The 24,983-nt window shown below is 28.2% G+C and overlaps 3 protein-coding genes across 6 annotated transcripts; all 3 read right to left on the bottom strand.

Annotated features, from left to right (window-relative positions):
* Window positions 1-88: 88 nt before the first annotated feature.
* LOC135960742 (KH domain-containing, RNA-binding, signal transduction-associated protein 2-like) lies at window positions 89-4,933 on the bottom strand. 2 transcript variants are annotated; one of them, XM_065512111.1, is made up of 5 exons: window positions 4,659-4,933; window positions 4,099-4,585; window positions 3,958-4,035; window positions 3,743-3,840; window positions 89-456 (listed from the first exon to the last, which is right to left on the bottom strand). In XM_065512111.1, exons 1-5 carry the CDS (start codon window positions 4,804-4,806, stop codon window positions 419-421), a joined length of 849 nt encoding a protein of 282 aa, XP_065368183.1. In that variant the 5' UTR covers window positions 4,807-4,933; the 3' UTR covers window positions 89-418. The 2 variants fall into 2 exon arrangements, with proteins under 2 accessions (XP_065368183.1, XP_065368182.1); XM_065512110.1 differs by lacking the exon at window positions 89-456 and adding an exon at window positions 2,014-2,262 and having other exon boundaries at window positions 4,659-4,927.
* A 2,850-nt stretch (window positions 4,934-7,783) lies between these two features.
* On the bottom strand, window positions 7,784-12,066 carry LOC135962110 (KH domain-containing, RNA-binding, signal transduction-associated protein 2-like). Of its 2 annotated transcripts, none has more exons than XM_065513856.1 (5): window positions 11,815-12,066; window positions 11,257-11,743; window positions 11,115-11,192; window positions 10,900-10,997; window positions 7,784-7,868 (listed from the first exon to the last, which is right to left on the bottom strand). In XM_065513856.1, exons 1-5 carry the CDS (start codon window positions 11,960-11,962, stop codon window positions 7,831-7,833), a joined length of 849 nt encoding a protein of 282 aa, XP_065369928.1. In that variant the 5' UTR covers window positions 11,963-12,066; the 3' UTR covers window positions 7,784-7,830. The 2 variants fall into 2 exon arrangements, with proteins under 2 accessions (XP_065369928.1, XP_065369927.1); XM_065513855.1 differs by lacking the exon at window positions 7,784-7,868 and adding an exon at window positions 9,174-9,422 and having other exon boundaries at window positions 11,815-12,065.
* A 1,803-nt stretch (window positions 12,067-13,869) lies between these two features.
* LOC135961884 (KH domain-containing, RNA-binding, signal transduction-associated protein 2-like) lies at window positions 13,870-23,186 on the bottom strand. Of its 2 annotated transcripts, none has more exons than XM_065513522.1 (5): window positions 22,935-23,186; window positions 22,377-22,863; window positions 22,235-22,312; window positions 22,020-22,117; window positions 13,870-14,237 (listed from the first exon to the last, which is right to left on the bottom strand). In XM_065513522.1, the coding sequence occupies exons 1-5, from the start codon at window positions 23,080-23,082 to the stop codon at window positions 14,200-14,202; spliced, it is 849 nt and encodes a 282-aa protein (XP_065369594.1). In that variant the 5' UTR covers window positions 23,083-23,186; the 3' UTR covers window positions 13,870-14,199. The 2 variants fall into 2 exon arrangements, with proteins under 2 accessions (XP_065369594.1, XP_065369593.1); XM_065513521.1 differs by lacking the exon at window positions 13,870-14,237 and adding an exon at window positions 15,543-15,791 and having other exon boundaries at window positions 22,935-23,185.
* Window positions 23,187-24,983: the final 1,797 nt, after the last annotated feature.

The raw sequence follows: 24,983 nt of genomic DNA, 5'->3' as shown, positions 1-24,983 counted from the left end.
TACTTATACGATTTATCGTAACGTGTATACCTAGCATTAGATTCTGCTATTAGATACTATATATTAATTTTTAAAATAAATAAAACAATTTTAAATTATTTATATTTTTCTTTTCTTTTATTAAACGAAAGTTATTGGCCACGTGGCTTTCTTTTTATTTTTGTATAAAAAAAATTAATATACATTAATACTAACAAATTTTTCATACCTATTTTTTTTTTGTAATTTAAAGTTTAATGGCGGAATCTAACGACCCACAAATTGCCAGGTTATCCCACATCGAATCAAGTCCATAGTCGACCTATATCATCATATAAGAAGCTGGAACGCTTAAACTTTATTATTAATATCAAGAGTTATAATAGTTCTGCACCAGTTCATACGTCGAGTTATAAATGGTAGTCCACCAATTTAGGATTTAAGGAACCGTTACACGCGCCAGAACGAGAAGCAAAACTGTCAAAGACAAAAAAATGAAAACGAACCTAATTTCCCTTAAGAAATAATGACAATGACGCGCAAGTTAATTAATCCACCCAGACCTAATTTGCTACTGAATTTATTCATTAAAATATGTACTTACTTACCTTACGTTCACCACAACCTCTGTTAAATCTTGTTGTTTTTGTGATTTTACTACTTATTTATTATCCCAATAAACCAGAGAACATTATAGATCAACTAATAACGTTTTAAATAATTTAATATTTATTTTGTTTTCATCTTGCGTATGTTGTTTGTAATTTTTTTAATTTATATTATTTCTCAGTTCGATTTTTTCAAATATTTTTGGTTTATTTACTTTATTGGAAGGAAGATATTTGAAAACTATATTATGAGAATATCGTTTTCAATAATAATATATGATATCATAATCGCCCCCATAAAGTAATATCGGTATTGCTATCATATCGTTTTCTGATTTATTGGGATTATACCAGCGAAATGCAATGAGCTCTCAAATGAGCTCTCTTGTTTTTATTTTCACATGTACGCAAGCACACACATTGTATAAAAACAGTCAGTCTCGCATGAGCATTGATAGAAGCAGGTTGTGTTACGCTTTTATGCTTGTTTATTTCATTATTTCAGCTATTTGTTTTTGTTTTTCCAGAGAATAATTCTCAACTCATACAACTACAATATCTAAAAACTGTAGTGGTGTGAGTTTGCATTTCGCTGGATTATACTCATAATAATTGATACATTTTCTTTTCTTTCAAAATTTATTATTTATACCATCTCTTACAATACGCTTGATTATAAGCGATTGTATGTTGAGGTTTCTATAGAATTATATAAATTTCATTTTATTTATAATTTTAGTCCTAATATTTTTTAAATCCGATATAAAAAAATGTCTAGAACCCAAAAACAGGGTTTCGTTTTTATGTCGACCATTTATGTACCGATTTTGGATGATGTTTTCAACACAGACAATTCAGAAAGTAAATCTGACAGATATGAGTGTTTTTAGTTATATGCTGTTGTTCTCAAGATTAATTTTTATTTTTTATTTTTATTTATTATATTATTTATATAAAGCCTAAACAGGCAAAAATACTTTTTGACTTCGTCTCTATCTTAACTTATAGTTAAAACATTATTCTGTTTGAATTATAGTTAAAATCCGTAAACATCTTTTTGGACAGAGATAAAATGATGGCTTTTCAAAGAGTTAAAATTGTATAACCTAAATTTATGTGCAAAAGTTTTTAAAAATGTATATGTTTCGGAATAATTTTCTATTTATTGTGCCAATTAAAAAAAGTTTTTTTTAAATTTACATGCTATTATTCATAATCAATTTTTAATTTTATACAAATTTCCATACAAAATTATGAATACGGCCTAATATGTGCAGCATCTATTTATTATAAGCAAAATTTTTATTCTAACGATGTTTATAATATTTTATATGCCGTTTTTACCATCTATTAATTAGATAGTAAATTCGGTTTACTTTATTTTTTATGTAAAATTATCTTAGAGTTTTATTTGTTAAGTGAACACTTTTCTTGTTTGTAATTCAAATATCTATATTTTATTTTGTTAATATTTCATATATATTTTTTAAATTATTATAAAATGTTTTATATTAATTTTCATTTTAGTTAGATTTATTTTTTAATTCCATACATATTAGAAGTTTTTATATTTATAAACGGTTTTTATACGGTTTAGATGAAGAGACTTCACGTACGCGTTTGGTATCTGTATACATGGGTACAGCACGTTTGTATCCTTTCGAAGATGATGGAACTATAAAATTATATTTGATTTTTTTAATTATATTCAGATATGTAATGAAAATCTATAGTCAAACGATTTAAAATCAACCAACAATGTAATGAGTTTGTTATTGTTGTTTCAGATTTAATTTTTTTTGTGTAGCATTTTTTACTTTTTATATGTAATGTTAAGTAAAATTATCATTTAAATTGTTTGTTTCGTTACATCTTTTTTGATTTACTTTTTAAATCGTTTGAGTATTTTCAGTTCATACCCATTATTGGCGTTTTTTTTTTTTTGTTATATGTTTATAGTTATTTATAAAAATTTATTATTCTTTACAAAATTATCTAAAGTGGTTGCTTGTGTTATTTTATTTCAATTATGTATTTTGTTTATAGTTTTCTCTTGTTATAAATAAGACACGAGGGTTTTATTTTTAATATAAATATTGGATATTAAGATTGATTGAGCATTTTTAAAGTCAATTGTATAAAACATGAAGTAATGATGTGAAAATATGTAATTTAAAATGGATTATAATGAGTATGAGACCTATATTTGGCTATGCCGAATCTTATATACCATTCATCAAAGCACTTCAAAATAAAGATTAAGAACAGTTTTCTAAAAAAAATTTATATAAACAATTTTGTTGGGATTAAAAAATTTGTTGGTAAAAAAATACTGGTAAATATTTTTCCCGATTTTGACCTATTGTCGGTCTGAATTTTTAAGGTGTCATTATAGGTCGTTGGAAAGGTATTTGAAATATTAATTATATATCCATATTGTCGATGTTAATGACATAGTAATCCATACCGAAAATCGAAATAGTCGATGTTTTTGCATATATCTAACATTTCCGGGCCGATTTTCTCGAATTTGAATAGCAACTGAACGGGGACCATAGCGGATATATTGATGTATCATGTACATATGTAAGTTATTTGGGGGTTTCGGAATGTTGAATTCAACTGACAGAGGGACGTGACTATACCGACTCCAGTATCTATAACGATCAATTATCAGGCCTGTCACAGAATTCCATTCCGATCGAAAGTGGAATTAATTCCGTATTTTGCTTCTTCAGAAAAAGTAAAACGAAAATTTCTTTCGGAATGAAACCACTTTCAGTTTTCAAAGTGGAATTGATATTTCTTTGTAATTATTTGATTTTCTAAAATTTTTAATCAATTTCTGTACCAAAAGCTTCCCTTTTGTTTTAATATAAAAACGCTTTCTAATTTAAATCAGAAATATAGAATTATTAAATATGTTTGGAATTAATAAATTACACGGAATCTGAAGAACCTAAAACGAAATCGATCGGAATAAAAACTACGGAATTGAAACCATTCCGAACAAAATGTGTGACAGGCCTGTATATATATAATTTACAGACGGAATAACAAACTCATATATACCCTTACGACTTATAATGAAAAACTACAATTTCAAATACCAACCCTGGTACAAACTAAGCTTTATTTTTAGAAGAATCACTTACCTTTAATATATTCATAACCACTTGAATTTGAAGGGCGTTTTGGTGGTGGGCCATGTGAAATATGTTCATACTCATATTCGTCTTCCAATTCCTCTCGCCTAAAAGAAAAATAATGTTTTAAAATACAAATGATTAAATTTTAAATTAAAACGAATCAAACAATTAAATTTTTAGTAATAACATTTATATTTTATCTCATTTATAGTAATACTCACTCTGCATTTGAAGTATGCTTCAAAAATTCTAAATATTTCCGTGTTCCTTTTGAACCTTCAGTTTTGTCAAATACAGTTCTGTGAGTACATATTTCAATTGATTTATGACATTTTTTTTAAAGTAAAAATCTTCCAACTTACTTGTATATTTCCGGTTTACCTCCATATCCAGCTTTAGCCATCTCAGGATCGATGTCCATTATTTCACGTAACTGTTCGTGTGAGACTTCATCATTTTTGTCGGGTATTAGATATTTGCGAATTTCGGCCAAAACATACGCAATACGAGCATAGCATTCGGCTGGTGTGGCTACTGTACTTATTTCCACAAATAAATCCTTATTTAAATGACTAAAACGTGGGTCGTCTGATTTTCGCAATTCTTCTTCCTTAACCTTGTCACGCATGGAATTACGGCCCTTGATAGTTATCTTACATTGTGTTTCGTCCTGCAGGCGAATAAGGGAATTTCCTTTGGGTCCCAAAATTTTTCCATTAAAATTAAATTTCGGATATTGTTTTACTGGCACAAACACCTTTTGGGTAAGTTTCATTGGCTTTTGCTTGAGTACATCGGCATAAAATTCGCGGCCGGGTATACGCCCAGTAGAATAAACTCGATCGAAAGCTTTAACAAAATAAATGAAAGAGGGAGCTTGCTGGGACTTTTACCAAATAATAACTAATATATTGTACAATACCTTCATCAATTAAAAGAGCACACAATGGAAAATCTTCCGTTAGACGAGAGCGTTCCTTCTGCAGATCAACCAAGAAATTTTGGGCAACATCATTTATCTTGGGTTGATAACCTATTCCACCTCCTTGAATTTCAGTTTCATGAGACATATTTTAATAACTTTTCTGTTTTTTCTTCAGATATATATACACAATTCCACAAACTTTTCTAACCCTTTCTTCTTATAGCAAATCAAAGAATAACTAGGAAAATAAAATGGCTCCGTACTAGTGTTGTACATATATTGAGTATTTGGTACCGAGTACTTAATACAGACCAAAGATGGAAAGCGTAAATTGAATTTTTACATTTTTTTCACCATCAATAGCATTTTTCACACTGATAATAAAATATACATTTCTCTGAGGAACTCAAATTTTCAGAAAATTCGCCTGGTTACCCCCACATGTAAGTGCAAGTTCGAAAAACTCAATACACTCACAGTTTTTTACTAACACAATCGCATCTTTCTTACTTACTTACAACTCAGCTTACAAGAGAATTTGCTTGTAAGTAAATTTTTGTCACTTGTCGCAAGCAAAATGACAAATGAAGAAACAGTGTTACCAAGAATGAGTTTTATATCAATTTACTAGAACTTAGTAAAAGAAATTAGCAGATTTTCTATGTATTTAAAAGAAATAAAATAAAACACAAATATACAACAACACATATTAATGATATTTTTAAAAATAAATTTAATTAATTTAAAATAAAATTAACGAAAATATTTTTTTCAGTAATTTTATAATTTTTACAACACGGCAATACTGGCTTTCCCTTAATATTTTCTTTTAATTCGTTCAACATAGCAATTTTAGCAAGAACATTCATTGTTAGCGACATTTTTAAAATGAACTTGCAACGCATAGTGTAGGCACACAAACAATTTTGTGGTTTTTCGATGATAATACGTATTCATTACTTACATGTAATTACTTGCATGTGGCAACGGGGGTTATTTATAGAAAAACAAAATATAAATTGCGACAACTTTTCCATCCCTGATTGTAATATCAGCATTAACCAGTGTTGATAATATCAACTTGATATACTATGTGAAGATTTATTTATTTTCGCTGTTTTTAAACACTGAAAAGATTTTAAGATTTTTTAATTCGAAAATATATTTTTTTATATATATATTGAACATATATAGAACATATATTGATATACAAAACACTTCACCCCTCTTTGAATATAAAGTGAGTTATTTACAAACTAGGGTTCTATAGCTGAAACAAAAAGTCGACTTTTTCCGTTTTTTAAAAAGTCGACTTTTCGAACTTTCGACTTTTTTCGTTTTTTAAAAAGTGACTTTTCGAACTTTCGACTTTTGGTAATTTATAAAAGTTGACTTTTCGAACTTTCGACTTTTTAGTTAAATCGACTTTCCGACTATTTTCGACTTTTTCCAACTTTTTACCATTTTTTGTAAAAAATACATAGTTTCTACATTTATTGATGCGCCTTTTGTAATGTTTAGCAATGAAAATGAAATTTATCAAGGCGATAATAGTTAGAAGAATGTTGTGTAGAAAAAAGCTTTAATTTATAAACATTTATTTATTATTTATATTAGCATATACTACAAAAAATGCAAGTGTACCAAATTGCAATAGTTTTAGTATAATGTTGCAATTCAATTTTTTTAATCTAAAAAGACGACTTTTATCGACTTTTGAGATATAATAATCGATTGTTCGACTTTTTGAAAAATTTTTGATTTTCATACTTCGTTAGTACGACAACATGATACACGTTACTAATTTCATACTTATACGATTTATCGTACGACTTATCGTAAGGTGTATACCTAGCATTAGATTCTGCTATTAGATACTATATATTAATTTTTAAAATAAATAAAACAATTTTAAATTATTTATATTTTTCTTTTCTTTTATTAAACGAAAGTTATTGGCCACGAGGCTTTCTTTTTATTTTTGTATAAAAAAAATTAATATACATTAATACTAACAAATTTTTCATACCTATTTTTTTTTGTAATTTAAAGTTTAATGGCGGAATCTAACGACCCACAAATTGCCAGGTTAACCCACATCGAATCAAGTCCATAGTCGACCTATATCATCATATAAGAAGCTGGAACGCTTAAACTTTATTATTAATATCAAGAGTTATAATCAGGGAAACCGGAAATATGCTCTAAAAAAAGCGTTTTAGGCGCTTTAAATATGCAGTAAAAACTTTAAAATATGCTCTTAAAATTTAAAAAATATGCTCTTAAAAAAACAAACTTTTACATAATTTTTACCCAACAAAAATTTACGTTGTCTATTGGATCTGAAAACATTGTTATACATAGAAAATGTTCTTTCGACATCAACTGATGTTGCAGGAGCAAATTTAAAAGACAATATTTCATTAACACTTAGAACGGTTAAGTCTGAATTAGAACTAAAATTTGATATTTAGATGGAGCTATTATTAAAATAGTACTTATTTTATATTAAAACAAGTAAAAGAGCTATATTCGGCTGTGCCGAATCTTATATACCCTTTACCTAATTATACTTCAAAATAAAAAATTTAAATATTTTTAGGTGAACAAAATTTTTTTTTCAGTTTTTTAATTTTTGAAAAAAAAATATTTTTTTTTTAGGTGAACATTTTTTTCAGTTTTTTAATTTTTTGGATAAAAATTTTTTTCCATTTGTTATTTTAAATTTTAAAAAAAAAATTTCTGTTTTTTAATTTTTTTTTTTTTGGGTGTAAAGCCATCTATTTTTCAATTTTGAATTTTAAACAAAGGAAGTAAAAACCTGTAACACAACAGCGAAAAATAAGTAAGACAAAATTTGTTTTTGATAAACTCAAAATATGCAATTAAACAGTAAAATATGCTCTAAAAACGCAAAATATGACATAAATATGCTCCTAAAACAAATATATGCAAAAATATGTATTTAAGGGTAAAATATGCAAAAATATGCACTAACAAATCGATGCCAAAATTCTTAAATAGTTCTGAAACGTGTAAATATCTTATCCATGTGATCATTAGACTCACCAGAAAAAACATGCATTTGCATATTTTGGTTTCCCTGGTTATAATAGTACTGCACCAGTTCATACGTCGAGTTATAAATGGTAGTCCACCAATTTAGGATTTAAGGAACCGTTACACGCGCCAGAACGAGAAGCAAAACTGTCAAAGACAAAAAAAGGAAAACGAACCTAATTTCCCTTAAGAAATAATGACAATGACGCGCAAGTTAATTAATCCACCCAGACCTAATTTGCTACTGAATTTATTCATTAAAATATGTACTTACTTACCTTACGTTCACCACAACCTCTGTTAAATCTTGTTGTTTTTGTGATTTTACTACTTATTTATTATCCCAATAAACCAGAGAACATTATAGATCAACTAATAACGTTTTAAATAATTTAATATTTATTTTGTTTTCATCTTGCGTATGTTGTTTGCAATTTTTTTAATTTATATTATTTCTCAGTTCGATTTTTTCAAATATTTTTGGTTTATTTACTTTATTGGAAGGAAGATATTTGAAAACTATATTATGAGAATATCGTTTTCAATAATAATATATGATATCATAATCGCCCCCATAAAGTAATATCGGTATTGCTATCATATCGTTTTCTGATTTATTGGGATTATACTCATAATAATTGATACATTTTCTTTTCTTTCAAAATTTATTATTTATACCATCTCTTACAATACGCTTGATTATAAGCGATTGTATGTTGAGGTTTCTATAGAATTATATAAATTTCATTTTATTTATAATTTTAGTCCTAATATTTTTTAAATCCGATATAAAAAAATGTCTAGAACCCAAAAACAGGGTTTCGTTTTTATGTCGACCATTTATGTACCGATTTTGGATGATGTTTTCAACACAGACAATTCAGAAAGTAAATCTGACAGATATGAGTGTTTTTAGTTATATGCTGTTGTTCTCAAGATTAATTTTTATTTTTTATTTTTATTTATTATATTATTTATATAAAGCCTAAACAGGCAAAAATACTTTTTGACTTCGTCTCTATCTTAACTTATAGTTAAAACATTATTCTGTTTGAATTATAGTTAAAATCCGTAAACATCTTTTTGGACAGAGATAAAATGATGGCTTTTCAAAGAGTTAAAATTGTATAACCTAAATTTATGTGCAAAAGTTTTTAAAAATGTATATGTTTCGGAATAATTTTCTATTTATTGTGCCAATTAAAAAAAGTTTTTTTTAAATTTACATGCTATTATTCATAATCAATTTTTAATTTTATACAAATTTCCATACAAAATTATGAATACGGCCTAATATGTGCAGCATCTATTTATTATAACCAAAATTTTTATTCTAACGATGTTTATAATATTTTATATGCCGTTTTTACCATCTATTAATTAGATAGTAAATTCGGTTTACTTTATTTTTTATGTAAAATTATCTTAGAGTTTTATTTGTTATGTGAACACTTTTCTTGTTTGTAATTCAAATATCTATATTTTATTTTGTTAATATTTCATATATATTTTTTAAATTATTATAAAATGTTTTATATTAATTTTCATTTTAGTTAGATTTATTTTTTAATTCCATACATATTAGAAGTTTTTATATTTATAAACGGTTTTTATACGGTTTAGATGAAGAGACTTCACGTACGCGTTTGGTATCTGTATACATGGGTACAGCACGTTTGTATCCTTTCGAAGATGATGGAACTATAAAATTATATTTGATTTTTTTAATTATATTCAGATATGTAATGAAAATCTATAGTCAAACGATTTAAAATCAACCAACAATGTAATGAGTTTGTTATTGTTGTTTCAGATTTAATTTTTTTTGTGTAGCATTTTTTACTTTTTATATGTAATGTTAAGTAAAATTATCATTTAAATTGTTTGTTTCGTTACATCTTTTTTGATTTACTTTTTAAATCGTTTGAGTATTTTCAGTTCATACCCATTATTGGCGTTTTTTTTTTTTTTGTTATATGTTTATAGTTATTTATAAAAATTTATTATTCTTTACAAAATTATCTAAAGTGGTTGCTTGTGTTATTTTATTTCAATTATGTATTTTGTTTATAGTTTTCTCTTGTTATAAATAAGACACGAGGGTTTTATTTTTAATATAAATATTGGATATTAAGATTGAGCATTTTTAAAGTCAATTGTATAAAACATGAAGTAATGATGTGAAAATATGTAATTTAAAATGGATTATAATGAGTATGAGACCTATATTTGGCTATGCCGAATCTTATATACCATTCATCAAAGCACTTCAAAATAAAGATTAAGAACAGTTTTCTAAAAAAAATTTATATAAACAATTTTGTTGGGATTAAAAAATTTGTTGGTAAAAAAATACTGGTAAATATTTTTCCCGATTTTGACCTATTGTCGGTCTGAATTTTTAAGGTGTCATTATAGGTCGTTGGAAAGGTATTTGAAATATTAATTATATATCCATATTGTCGATGTTAATGACATAGTAATCCATACCGAAAATCGAAATAGTCGATGTTTTTGCATATATCTAACATTTCCGGGCCGATTTTCTCGAATTTGAATAGCAACTGAACGGGGACCATAGCGGATATATTGATGTATCATGTACATATGTAAGTTATTTGGGGGTTTCGGAATGTTGAATTCAACTGACAGAGGGACGTGACTATACCGACTCCAGTATCTATAACGATCAATTATCAGGCCTGTCACAGAATTCCATTCCGATCGAAAGTGGAATTAATTCCGTATTTTGCTTCTTCAGAAAAAGTAAAACGAAAATTTCTTTCGGAATGAAACCACTTTCAGTTTTCAAAGTGGAATTGATATTTCTTTGTAATTATTTGATTTTCTAAAATTTTTAATCAATTTCTGTACCAAAAGCTTCCCTTTTGTTTTAATATAAAAACGCTTTCTAATTTAAATCAGAAATATAGAATTATTAAATATGTTTGGAATTAATAAATTACACGGAATCTGAAGAACCTAAAACGAAATCGATCGGAATAAAAACTACGGAATTGAAACCATTCCGAACAAAATGTGTGACAGGCCTGTATATATATAATTTACAGACGGAATAACAAACTCATATATACCCTTACGACTTATAATGAAAAACTACAATTTCAAATACCAACCCTGGTACAAACTAAGCTTTATTTTTAGAAGAATCACTTACCTTTAATATATTCATAACCACTTGAATTTGAAGGGCGTTTTGGTGGTGGGCCATGTGAAATATGTTCATACTCATATTCGTCTTCCAATTCCTCTCGCCTAAAAGAAAAATAATGTTTTAAAATACAAATGATTAAATTTTAAATTAAAACGAATCAAACAATTAAATTTTTAGTAATAACATTTATATTTTATCTCATTTATAGTAATACTCACTCTGCATTTGAAGTATGCTTCAAAAATTCCAAATATTTCCGTGTTCCTTTTGAACCTCCAGTTTTGTCAAATACAGTTCTGTGAGTACATATTTCAATTGATTTATGACATTTTTTTTTAAAGTAAAAATCTTCCAACTTACTTGTATATTTCCGGTTTACCTCCATATCCAGCTTTAGCCATCTCAGGATCGATGTCCATTGTTTCACGTAACTGTTCGTGTGAGACTTCATCATTTTTGTCGGGTATTAGATATTTGCGAATTTCGGCCAAAACATACGCAATACGAGCATAGCATTCGGCTGGTGTGGCTACTGTACTTATTTCCACAAATAAATCCTTATTTAAATGACTAAAACGTGGGTCGTCTGATTTTCGCAATTCTTCTTCCTTAACCTTGTCACGCATGGAATTACGGCCCTTGATAGTTATCTTACATTGTGTTTCGTCCTGCAGGCGAATAAGGGAATTTCCTTTGGGTCCCAAAATTTTTCCAGTAAAATTAAATTTCGGATATTGTTTTACTGGCACAAACACCTTTTGGGTAAGTTTCATTGGCTTTTGCTTGAGTACATCGGCATAAAATTCGCGGCCGGGTATACGCCCAGTAGAATAAACTCGATCGAAAGCTTTAACAAAATAAATGAGAGGGAGCTTGCTGGGACTTTTACCAAATAATAACTAATATATTGTACAATACCTTCATCAATTAAAAGAGCACACAATGGAAAATCTTCCGTTAGACGAGAGCGTTCCTTCTGCAGATCATCCAAGAAATTTTGGGCAACATCATTTATCTTGGGTTGATAACCTATTCCACCTCCTTGAATTTCAGTTTCATGAGACATATTTTAATAACTTTTCTGTTTTTTCTTCAGCTATATATACACAATTCCACAAACTTTTCCTAACCCTTTCTTCTTATAGCAAATCAAAGAATACATAGGAAAATAAAATGGCTCCGTACTAGTGTTGTACATATATTGAGTATTTGGTACCGAGTACTTAATACAGACCAAAGATGGAAAGCGTAAATTGAATTTTTACATTTTTTTCACCATCAAAAGCATTTTTCACACTGATAATAAAAAAAAAAAAAATACATTTCTCTGAGGAACTCAAATTTTCAGAAAATTCGTCTGGTTACCCCCACATGTAAGTGCAAGTTCGAAAAACTCAATACACTCAAAGTTTTTTACTAACACAATCGCATCTTTCTTACTTACAACTCAGCTTACAAGAGAATTTGCTTGTAAGTAAATTTGTGTCACTTGTCGCAAGCAAAATGACAAATGAAGAAACAGTGTTACCAAGAATGAGTTTTATATCAATTTACTAGAACTTAGTAAAAGAAATTAGCAGATTTTCTATGTATTTAAAAAAAAATAAAATAAAACACAAATATACAACACATATTAATATTTTTAAAAATAAATTTAATTAATTTAAAATAAAATTAACGAAAATATTTTTTTCAGTAATTTTATAATTTTTACAACACGGCAATACTGGCTTTCCCTTAATATTTTCTTTTAATTCGTTCAACATAGCAATTTTAGCAAGAACAATCATTGTTGGCGACATTTTTAAAATGAACTTGCTACGCATAGTGTAGACACACAAAAAATTTTGTGGTTTTTCGGTGTTTTTCGATGATAATACGTATTCATTACTTACATGTAATTACTTGCATGTGGCAACGGGGGTTATTTATAGAAAAACAAAATATAAATTGCAACAACTTTTCCATCCCTGATTGTAATATCAGCATTAACCAGTGTTGATAATATCAACTTGATATACTATGTGAAGATTTATTTATTTTCGCTGTTTTTAAACACTGAAAAGATTTTAAGATTTTTTAATTCGAAAATATATTTTTTTAATATTTGTTATTTTATAAAAGTATAGAACATATATTGATATACAAAACACTTCACACCTCTTTGAATATAAAGTGAGTTAGTTACAAACTAGGGTTCTATAGCTGAAACAAAAAGTCGACTTTTCGACCTTTCGACTTTTTTCGTTTTTTAAAAAGTCGACTTTTCGAACTTTGGACTTTTGGTAATTTATAAAAGTCGACTTTTCGACTTTTTAGTTAAATCGACTTTTTTAGACTATTTTCGATTTTCCGACTATTTTCGACTTTTTTCAACTTTTTACCATTTTTTGTAAAAAAAATACATAGTTTCTACATTTATTAATGTTTAGCAATAAAAATGAAATTTATCAAGGCGATAATAGTTAGAAGAATGTTGTGTAGAAAAAAGCTTTAATTTATAAACATTTATTTATATTAGCATATACTACAAAAAATGCAAGTGTACCAAATTGCAATTAAATTTTTTTTAACAATCTAAAAAGTCGACTTTTATCGACTATTCGACTTTTATCGACATAATCGATTGTTCGACTTTTTGCCGACCAAAAAGTCGATTGTTCGAACAATCGACTTATAGAACCCTATTACAAACCCTTATGCTGGGTATACACGATACCATTTTTCGTACTAATCGTAGTATCGTTAATGAGTGATAGACGTTACTACAAATCGTACTATTTCCTTTGAAAAAAATGACAAGTAATAAAAATATCACAAAAATCAAAAATTTTTGATTTTCATACTTCGTTAGTACGACAACATGATACACGTTACTAATTTCATACTTATACGATTTATCGTAACGTGTATACCTAGCATTAGATTCTGCTATTAGATACTATATATTAATTTTTAAAATAAATAAAACAATTTTAAATTATTTATATTTTTCTTTTCTTTTATTAAACGAAAGTTATTGGCCACGTGGCTTTCTTTTTATTTTTGTATAAAAAAAATTAATATACATTAATACTAACAAATTTTTCATACCTATTTTTTTTTTGTAATTTAAAGTTTAATGGCGGAATCTAACGACCCACAAATTGCCAGGTTATCCCACATCGAATCAAGTCCATAGTCGACCTATATCATCATATAAGAAGCTGGAACGCTTAAACTTTATTATTAATATCAAGAGTTATAATAGTTCTGCACCAGTTCATACGTCGAGTTATAAATGGTAGTCCACCAATTTAGGATTTAAGGAACCGTTACACGCGCCAGAACGAGAAGCAAAACTGTCAAAGACAAAAAAATGAAAACGAACCTAATTTCCCTTAAGAAATAATGACAATGACGCGCAAGTTAATTAATCCACCCAGACCTAATTTGCTACTGAATTTATTCATTAAAATATGTACTTACTTACCTTACGTTCACCACAACCTCTGTTAAATCTTGTTGTTTTTGTGATTTTACTACTTATTTATTATCCCAATAAACCAGAGAACATTATAGATCAACTAATAACGTTTTAAATAATTTAATATTTATTTTGTTTTCATCTTGCGTATGTTGTTTGCAATTTTTTTAATTTATATTATTTCTCAGTTCGATTTTTTCAAATATTTTTGGTTTATTTACTTTATTGGAAGGAAGATATTTGAAAACTATATTATGAGAATATCGTTTTCAATAATAATATATGATATCATAATCGCCCCCATAAAGTAATATCGGTATTGCTATCATATCGTTTTCTGATTTATTGGGATTATACTCATAATAATTGATACATTTTCTTTTCTTTCAAAATTTATTATTTATACCATCTCTTACAATACGCTTGATTATAAGCGATTGTATGTTGAGGTTTCTATAGAATTATATAAATTTCATTTTATTTATAATTTTAGTCCTAATATTTTTTAAATCCGATATAAAAAAATGTCTAGAACCCAAAAACAGGGTTTCGTTTTTATGTCGACCATTTATGTACCGATTTTGGATGATGTTTTCAACACAGACAATTCAGAAAGTAAATCTGACAGATATGAGTGTTTTTAGTTATATGCTGTTGTTCTCAAGATTAATTTTTATTTTTTATTTTTATTTATTATATTATTTATATAAAGCCTAAACAGGCAAAAATACTTTTTGACTTCGTCTCTATCTTAACTTATAGTTAAAACATTATTCTGTTTGAATTATAGTTAAAATCCGTAAACATCTTTTTGGACAGAGATAAAATGATGGCTTTTCAAAGAGTTAAAATTGTATAACCTAAATTTATGTGCAAAAGTTTTTAAAAATGTATATGTTTCGGAATAATTTTCTATTTATTGTGCCAATTAAAAAAAGTTTTTTTTAAATTTACATGCTATTATTCATAATCAATTTTTAATTTTATACAAATTTCCATACAAAATTATGAATACGGCCTAATATGTGCAGCATCTATTTATTATAAGCAAAATTTTTATTCTAACGATGTTTATAATATTTTATATGCCGTTTTTACCATCTATTAATTAGATAGTAAATTCGGTTTACTTTATTTTTTATGTAAAATTATCTTAGAGTTTTATTTGTTAAGTGAACACTTTTCTTGTTTGTAATTCAAATATCTATATTTTATTTTGTTAATATTTCATATATATTTTTTAAATTATTATAAAATGTTTTATATTAATTTTCATTTTAGTTAGATTTATTTTTTAATTCCATACATATTAGAAGTTTTTATATTTATAAACGGTTTTTATACGGTTTAGATGAAGAGACTTCACGTACGCGTTTGGTATCTGTATACATGGGTACAGCACGTTTGTATCCTTTCGAAGATGATGGAACTATAAAATTATATTTGATTTTTTTAATTATATTCAGATATGTAATGAAAATCTATAGTCAAACGATTTAAAATCAACCAACAATGTAATGAGTTTGTTATTGTTGTTTCAGATTTAATTTTTTTTGTGTAGCATTTTTTACTTTTTATATGTAATGTTAAGTAAAATTATCATTTAAATTGTTTGTTTCGTTACATCTTTTTTGATTTACTTTTTAAATCGTTTGAGTATTTTCAGTTCATACCCATTATTGGCGTTTTTTTTTTTTTTGTTATATGTTTATAGTTATTTATAAAAATTTATTATTCTTTACAAAATTATCTAAAGTGGTTGCTTGTGTTATTTTATTTCAATTATGTATTTTGTTTATAGTTTTCTCTTGTTATAAATAAGACACGAGGGTTTTATTTTTAATATAAATATTGGATATTAAGATTGATTGAGCATTTTTAAAGTCAATTTATTTATTTATTTATTTATTTATTCCAAGTAATATAAAAAGCCTATAAGGCCAATCAATATATATTACAAAAGTAAATTCCTGAATACAATTCATTATAATTATTATAAATAATAATACAAACTAAATTAATATTAATCAATTATTAATTAATAATAAAGAAAAAAAAAAAAAATATTAAAAATGGCTCCCCAGCCGAAGAAGAAGAAAAAAGATAAAAAAGAAATAAAATGTCCCTAAGTAGTAGCATAACATAATCTGAAAAGGCAACATGGCGACTATAAACTCAAAAAGAAATACATTTTCTTTAATTAAAAATCAAAATGGGATAAAGTAAAATTAAAAAAATAAAGTTTACAAAAAATAAGTAAATGTGCAAAAAGTTAATGTGAAGTAAGATGTGCTAATAATTTTAAACGGAAGGCATTATTTGAATGAGAAAAAACACGTAGGTCAAGTGGCAAGTAATTCCAACAACGGGCAATTCTAACAATAAATGAACGCTCAAAATGGGAACATCTAATTCTAGGAATTACAATTTGGGGGTTTCTCCTAGAATGAGAAAATGAAAACTCTGAGAAAAGTAAAAAAGGTAAACCAAATTTAATAACCCTAAAGAAAAAAAACAGGTTACGATAAGAAATAAATTCCTTAAAACTACATCCCAAAAATCGTTTCACATATTCAGAAATATGCATCCATCTGCGAATACCATAGACATAACGAACAATTGAGTTTACAATACGATTAAGCCTAGCGTGATTGAAAGCTGTAGTGCCAGAAAAAACTTCTAAAGCATAAAGAATATGTGGCATCAAAAGAGCATAAGCTAATTTGTATTTAATCCGTACTGGTAAATAAATGTTATTTGAATATATTGTACGCAAAATACCCAAAACTCTGCCATGTAAATGATCTATGTGCCTTTCAAATGACAGGCGATGATCAACATACACACCTAAGCACCTAAGATGATCCACAAACAGTATTCTGTTATCACCAATGAAAATATTAATATCAGAAATATAATTTTCAGTGTTTCCAAAAAACATTGCCTTTGTTTTAGAAGAATTAATATGTAAAGAGTTGACAGATGTCCAGTTCAAAAAACGTCGAAGACTAAAATTAATATTGGATTCTAAAACATCTACATTACCACGATCAGTACTAAATAAGAGAAAAAATATCATCTGCAAACAAAAAAGATCTGCAAACACCAGTGTCAATACATTCAGGGATATCATTAACATACATGATAAAGAGAAGCGGACCTAGAACAGAACCCTGTGGAATTCCAGAAAATAGTGGAAGTATTCCAGAAAAAACACCATCAATATCAACAAATTGAGACCTTCCAGTCAAATACGAATAAATAAGCATACACGCGGACCTAGAAAATCCAAAGTTTGAATTTAGTTTTTCAATCAAAACAGAGAAACTAATAGAATTAAAGGCCTTTGACAAATCAAGAGATACTAGCACTGACAGGAAATCTTTATTAATATTGTCTCTAATAGAATCAGTTATATTTAGTAGTAAGGAAGTAGTATTATGTTTACGACGAAAAGCATATTGTGAGGCAGATATATTTCCATGAACAAAAGACAAAACTTGATCCTTAAGAATATGCTCAACTACCTTAGATAATGCAGGAAGAATGGAAATCGGTCTTAAGTCATCAACATCATGCACAACTTTAGATTTCGGTATAGGGACAACGCGAGCTACTTTCCAAATATTAGGAAATTTTGAAGAAGTCAATATAGAATTAATGTGGAAAATTAAAAGACTAGAAATATGTGGAAAAATTGTTTTCAAAAACGAAATTGGAATACCATCATTGCCAATGGATTTGGATTTAACTCTACACAATGCAACCCACAGTTCCTCCTCAGAGATACACCTAAATGTAAACGTACCACTAAAATTATCAAAAACAATATTGTTATAATTATCCATATCAACAGCATTTGCAAAATAATCATTGACTTCATCCACATCAAAGTCACGCAGGACATCCTTTCCCTTAGAAAAACCACGTGCTTTCAAAACTTTCCACATTTCAGATGAGTCTAAACCGGAAAACAATTTAGCAAAATGTTTTTTCCTTTCATTGCGTATTATATTTTTGGCTCTATTACGATACCGACAGAAGACTTTCCAATTTTCATTCGAAGAACATGTTTGAAATGCAGAATATGCTAAATCTTTCATAGAATTTGCCAGAACTACACGATCAGACTTCATCCAATTATCAATTAGCTTAGTAATCTTTCGCCTAACGACTGGAACAAATGAATACGTAGACTCAATTAAAGCGCTAAGAATGGAACATTGATAATCAACGTCAATGGTTTCATAAAAATTTGAAGGGTCAAAATTAGATAAAGATGAAAAAATACCATTCCAATCTATATTTTTATGATCTCTATATTCAAAATAAGGTGATAATAATTCCGTATTAAAACAAAATAAAGCAAAAATAAGTGCATGATGAGATACAGAAGGACTTTGCACCTGGTCAGAATAACTTATCATAGAGCAATTACTTACTAACCAATAATCCAACAATGATGTAGAAGAATGAGCAACGTCATAATAAGTAGGTTTGGAATTATGATATAAAGATAAATTACACCTAAGACAAAGCAATCTCATCAGATTTGCTTTCATAACATTAAACAAGTTGCAGTTAAAGTCACCAACAACTATAACATTGGAAAATCTAGAAAATAAGTCAACGTGGTGGTTTTCAAAGGACACAATATCTCCATTAGGAAGGTAAACAACACCAAAAATAATCCTAATATTGCCGTCAAAAAGTTCTATAAACATCGATTCACAACTTCCAGGATCGGAAACTTTAAAAATTACCTTAAACTTAATGGCGCCCGATACATAAATACAAACACCACCGCCACGCAAATGTTGTCTATCATTCCTAACCAAGGTAAAACCAGGTATGTTAAGCGAGCTATTGGAAACGTATGGTTTAAGCCAGGATTCAGAAATTGCAATAATATCAAAGTTTCCAATAACAATATTTTTGAGCACATCAAATTTAACTGAGTTACTATTTGGCCTAATACTTTGGCAATTAATGTGTGCAATTTTTAACAGGTTAGAAGAACAATTTGACATGATTGATTTAATAGATAAGCTACTACTTACCACAGGACCGATATTAATGTTACTCATGGAGAAAATCAAAAAGAAATTTGTAAATGGCGGGGAACCAAGAGATTAAAATTATAATTACAAAATGCATAGAATGAAATCACAAACTATATATTAATACAGCTATCAAGCAATCAAAAAAAAATGAGATCAAGTTACAACAGAGAGAGAAAAAAAAAATAAATTAATTAAGTTTATAACTGTTAATGCTCATATAATTTGTTTAAACAGCAAAAAAAAACAAAAACCTCAATAAAAGGCATACAAAAAATACTTTAAATTCAAATACGCCATTAAAACAAATTATAAAAAGCATAAATAAATAATAATCAAAAAAGTAAAGGTAAAAACTATTGATGGACACCAATATTATCCTTATATAAGCCAGTGCATTCATCAAGGTCATAGAAAACTTCTGCTCCGTCAGGCATAGTTAATTTGGCTTTAACCTTATCTGCATTCAGAATTTTGAATTTTGAAATAATCTTTTGACGCAACAACTTTCGGCAAAACGCATTTAAATTCGAAGCAGCAGGAGAGAAGTGGTCATTTAAGTATACTCGTCCAGATATTTCACCACCAATAATATCGCTTACTTTCAATGATCTAGTCTTGAAGTATTGGCTCATAATGTTATCCCGCACAGAAACATTATTAAATTTGGCAAGGATAAGCTTTCTGTTGCTCATATAGCAAACATAATTAATGTCACGATCAGTAATATTAACACCATAGAACGAGCATAAAGAGATAACAGTAGACGTAAGATCGTTCAACCCAGAGGGCAATCCACTGAGCACAATGTCACCGCGATTAAGTCTGCGATGCAGGACATTGTTCTCCGCCATTAAATTATTGATTTTTGCCGTAGTCGAGGAATCAATTTTTTCTATTAATTTACTGCACGCGATTATGTCTGATTTCATCTGCCTTAACTCGGAAAACATTTCCGTCATAGTGCTCTTAAAAGTATCACGATCCTCTTGCGCAGATTTAACAAAATCATTAAAACTAGTTTTCAAATCACGAAGCTCATCACGAAGAGAGTTGTCATTTTTAGATGAGTTGAGGCAAGCTGCACAGGTAAATGCAAATGAAGGTTTGTCTTTAAGTAAGGCGAGGTGCTTCTCAGAAACATCAGCACAATGAAGGTGCAGCCACAAGTTGCATGAACTGCACTTGATGCTACCATGGGTTTTGGCAATACTATCATTACATGAAGCACATTTAATAGCTCTAGCAGCAGGCATTTTTATTTATATGTAAATAAAAAGAAATAGCAGTCGCAGCCCAAAAAAAACAGCAACAAAAATAAAGGTGGTAAATGCAGTTATTTATTCAGCAACAAACAACAAGGCAACTTAAACACCAACACCAGCAGCAGTCAAGAAAATGTTTATTGTTTAAAAAATATAGGAAACTTCAAAGGAATATTGTTCCAAGCAATAAATACTTTATAAATCACCACAAATTAATTTATTTAAGCAGCAGTTAAGTGTTTATTTTTAATAACAAAAGACAGCTGTGTTACACACGCGTACTATTCAGGCATAGCGTTGCCAACTATTATTGTATAAAACATGAAGTAATGATGTGAAAATATGTAATTTAAAATGGATTATAATGAGTATGAGACCTATATTTGGCTATGCCGAATCTTATATACCATTCATCAAAGCACTTCAAAATAAAGATTAAGAACAGTTTTCTAAAAAAAATTTATATAAACAATTTTGTTGGGATTAAAAAATTTGTTGGTAAAAAAATACTGGTAAATATTTTTCCCGATTTTGACCTATTGTCGGTCTGAATTTTTAAGGTGTCATTATAGGTCGTTGGAAAGGTATTTGAAATATTAATTATATATCCATATTGTCGATGTTAATGACATAGTAATCCATACCGAAAATCGAAATAGTCGATGTTTTTGCATATATCTAACATTTCCGGGCCGATTTTCTCGAATTTGAATAGCAACTGAACGGGGACCATAGCGGATATATTGATGTATCATGTACATATGTAAGTTATTTGGGGGTTTCGGAATGTTGAATTCAACTGACAGAGGGACGTGACTATACCGACTCCAGTATCTATAACGATCAATTATCAGGCCTGTCACAGAATTCCATTCCGATCGAAAGTGGAATTAATTCCGTATTTTGCTTCTTCAGAAAAAGTAAAACGAAAATTTCTTTCGGAATGAAACCACTTTCAGTTTTCAAAGTGGAATTGATATTTCTTTGTAATTATTTGATTTTCTAAAATTTTTAATCAATTTCTGTACCAAAAGCTTCCCTTTTGTTTTAATATAAAAACGCTTTCTAATTTAAATCAGAAATATAGAATTATTAAATATGTTTGGAATTAATAAATTACACGGAATCTGAAGAACCTAAAACGAAATCGATCGGAATAAAAACTACGGAATTGAAACCATTCCGAACAAAATGTGTGACAGGCCTGTATATATATAATTTACAGACGGAATAACAAACTCATATATACCCTTACGACTTATAATGAAAAACTACAATTTCAAATACCAACCCTGGTACAAACTAAGCTTTATTTTTAGAAGAATCACTTACCTTTAATATATTCATAACCACTTGAATTTGAAGGGCGTTTTGGTGGTGGGCCATGTGAAATATGTTCATACTCATATTCGTCTTCCAATTCCTCTCGCCTAAAAGAAAAATAATGTTTTAAAATACAAATGATTAAATTTTAAATTAAAACGAATCAAACAATTAAATTTTTAGTAATAACATTTATATTTTATCTCATTTATAGTAATACTCACTCTGCATTTGAAGTATGCTTCAAAAATTCCAAATATTTCCGTGTTCCTTTTGAACCTCCAGTTTTGTCAAATACAGTTCTGTGAGTACATATTTCAATTGATTTATGACATTTTTTTTTAAAGTAAAAATCTTCCAACTTACTTGTATATTTCCGGTTTACCTCCATATCCAGCTTTAGCCATCTCAGGATCGATGTCCATTGTTTCACGTAACTGTTCGTGTGAGACTTCATCATTTTTGTCGGGTATTAGATATTTGCGAATTTCGGCCAAAACATACGCAATACGAGCATAGCATTCGGCTGGTGTGGCTACTGTACTTATTTCCACAAATAAATCCTTATTTAAATGACTAAAACGTGGGTCGTCTGATTTTCGCAATTCTTCTTCCTTAACCTTGTCACGCATGGAATTACGGCCCTTGATAGTTATCTTACATTGTGTTTCGTCCTGCAGGCGAATAAGGGAATTTCCTTTGGGTCCCAAAATTTTTCCAGTAAAATTAAATTTCGGATATTGTTTTACTGGCACAAACACCTTTTGGGTAAGTTTCATTGGCTTTTGCTTGAGTACATCGGCATAAAATTCGCGGCCGGGTATACGCCCAGTAGAATAAACTCGATCGAAAGCTTTAACAAAATAAATGAGAGGGAGCTTGCTGGGACTTTTACCAAATAATAACTAATATATTGTACAATACCTTCATCAATTAAAAGAGCACACAATGGAAAATCTTCCGTTAGACGAGAGCGTTCCTTCTGCAGATCATCCAAGAAATTTTGGGCAACATCATTTATCTTGGGTTGATAACCTATTCCACCTCCTTGAATTTCAGTTTCATGAGACATATTTTAATAACTTTTCTGTTTTTTCTTCAGCTATATATACACAATTCCACAAACTTTTCCTAACCCTTTCTTCTTATAGCAAATCAAAGAATACATAGGAAAATAAAATGGCTCCGTACTAGTGTTGTACATATATTGAGTATTTGCTACCGAGTACTTAATACAGACCAAAGATGGAAAGCGTAAATTGAATTTTTACATTTTTTTCACCATCAAAAGCATTTTTCACACTGATAATAAAAAAAAAAAAATACATTTCTCTGAGGAACTCAAATTTTCAGAAAATTCGTCTGGTTACCCCCACATGTAAGTGCAAGTTCGAAAAACTCAATACACTCAAAGTTTTTTACTAACACAATCGCATCTTTCTTACTTACAACTCAGCTTACAAGAGAATTTGCTTGTAAGTAAATTTGTGTCACTTGTCGCAAGCAAAATGACAAATGAAGAAACAGTGTTACCAAGAATGAGTTTTATATCAATTTACTAGAACTTAGTAAAAGAAATTAGCAGATTTTCTATGTATTTAAAAAAAAATAAAATAAAACACAAATATACAACACATATTAATATTTTTAAAAATAAATTTAATTAATTTAAAATAAAATTAACGAAAATATTTTTTTCAGTAATTTTATAATTTTTACAACACGGCAATACTGGCTTTCCCTTAATATTTTCTTTTAATTCGTTCAACATAGCAATTTTAGCAAGAACAATCATTGTTGGCGACATTTTTAAAATGAACTTGCTACGCATAGTGTAGACACACAAAAAATTTTGTGGTTTTTCGGTGTTTTTCGATGATAATACGTATTCATTACTTACATGTAATTACTTGCATGTGGCAACGGGGGTTATTTATAGAAAAACAAAATATAAATTGCAACAACTTTTCCATCCCTGATTGTAATATCAGCATTAACCAGTGTTGATAATATCAACTTGATATACTATGTGAAGATTTATTTATTTTCGCTGTTTTTAAACACTGAAAAGATTTTAAGATTTTTTAATTCGAAAATATATTTTTTTAATATTTGTTATTTTATAAAAGTATAGAACATATATTGATATACAAAACACTTCAACACCTCTTTGAATATAAAGTGAGTTAGTTACAAACTAGGGTTCTATAGCTGAAACAAAAAGTCGACTTTTCGACCTTTCGACTTTTTTCGTTTTTTAAAAAGTCGACTTTTCGAACTTTGGACTTTTGGTAATTTATAAAAGTCGACTTTTCGACTTTTTAGTTAAATCGACTTTTTTAGACTATTTTCGACTATTTTCGATTTTCCGACTATTTTCGACTTTTTTCAACTTTTTACCATTTTTTGTAAAAAAATACATAGTTTCTACATTTATTAATGTTTAGCAATAAAAATGAAATTTATCAAGGCGATAATAGTTAGAAGAATGTTGTGTAGAAAAAAGCTTTAATTTATAAACATTTATTTATATTAGCATATACTACAAAAAATGCAAGTGTACCAAATTGCAATTAAATTTTTTTTAACAATCTAAAAAGTCGACTTTTATCGACATAATCGATTGTTCGACTTTTTGCCGACCAAAAAGTCGATTGTTCGAACAATCGACTTATAGAACCCTATTACAAACCCTTATGCTGGGTATACACGATACCATTTTTCGTACTAATCGTAGTATCGTTAATGAGTGATAGACGTTACTACAAATCGTACTATTTCCTTTGAAAAAAATGACAAGTAATAAAAATATCACAAAAATCAAAAATTTTTGATTTTCATACTTCGTTAGTACGACAACATGATGATACACGTTACTAATTTCATACTTATACGATTTATCGTAACGTGTATACCTAGCATTAGATTCTGCTATTAGATACTATATATTAATTTTTAAAATAAATAAAACAA

This window comes from Calliphora vicina, chromosome 5, assembly GCF_958450345.1.
Source record: "Calliphora vicina chromosome 5, idCalVici1.1, whole genome shotgun sequence".
Classification (NCBI taxonomy): Eukaryota; Metazoa; Arthropoda; class Insecta; order Diptera; family Calliphoridae; genus Calliphora; species Calliphora vicina.
Note: the sequence above shows the minus strand (reverse complement) of the source record. Positions and strands in the feature narration are given on the sequence as shown.

Bases quoted from the DNA above. Each gene is read 5' to 3' on its own strand.
- LOC135960742 (XM_065512110.1), bottom strand. From the start codon at position 4,806: ATGTCTCATGAAACTGAAATTCAAGGAGGTGGAATAGGTTATCAACCC. The intron at 4,586-4,658 runs GTATTGTACAAT...ATTTTGTTAAAG, and splicing joins TGCTCTTTTAATTGATGAAG to CTTTCGATCGAGTTTATTCT. The intron at 3,841-3,957 runs GTGAGTATTACT...TTTTTCTTTTAG, and splicing joins AAGCATACTTCAAATGCAGA to GCGAGAGGAATTGGAAGACG.
- LOC135961884 (XM_065513521.1), bottom strand. From the start codon at position 23,082: ATGTCTCATGAAACTGAAATTCAAGGAGGTGGAATAGGTTATCAACCC. The intron at 22,864-22,934 runs GTATTGTACAAT...ATTTTGTTAAAG, and splicing joins TGCTCTTTTAATTGATGAAG to CTTTCGATCGAGTTTATTCT. The intron at 22,118-22,234 runs GTGAGTATTACT...TTTTTCTTTTAG, and splicing joins AAGCATACTTCAAATGCAGA to GCGAGAGGAATTGGAAGACG.
- LOC135962110 (XM_065513855.1), bottom strand. From the start codon at position 11,962: ATGTCTCATGAAACTGAAATTCAAGGAGGTGGAATAGGTTATCAACCC. The intron at 11,744-11,814 runs GTATTGTACAAT...ATTTTGTTAAAG, and splicing joins TGCTCTTTTAATTGATGAAG to CTTTCGATCGAGTTTATTCT. The intron at 10,998-11,114 runs GTGAGTATTACT...TTTTTCTTTTAG, and splicing joins AAGCATACTTCAAATGCAGA to GCGAGAGGAATTGGAAGACG.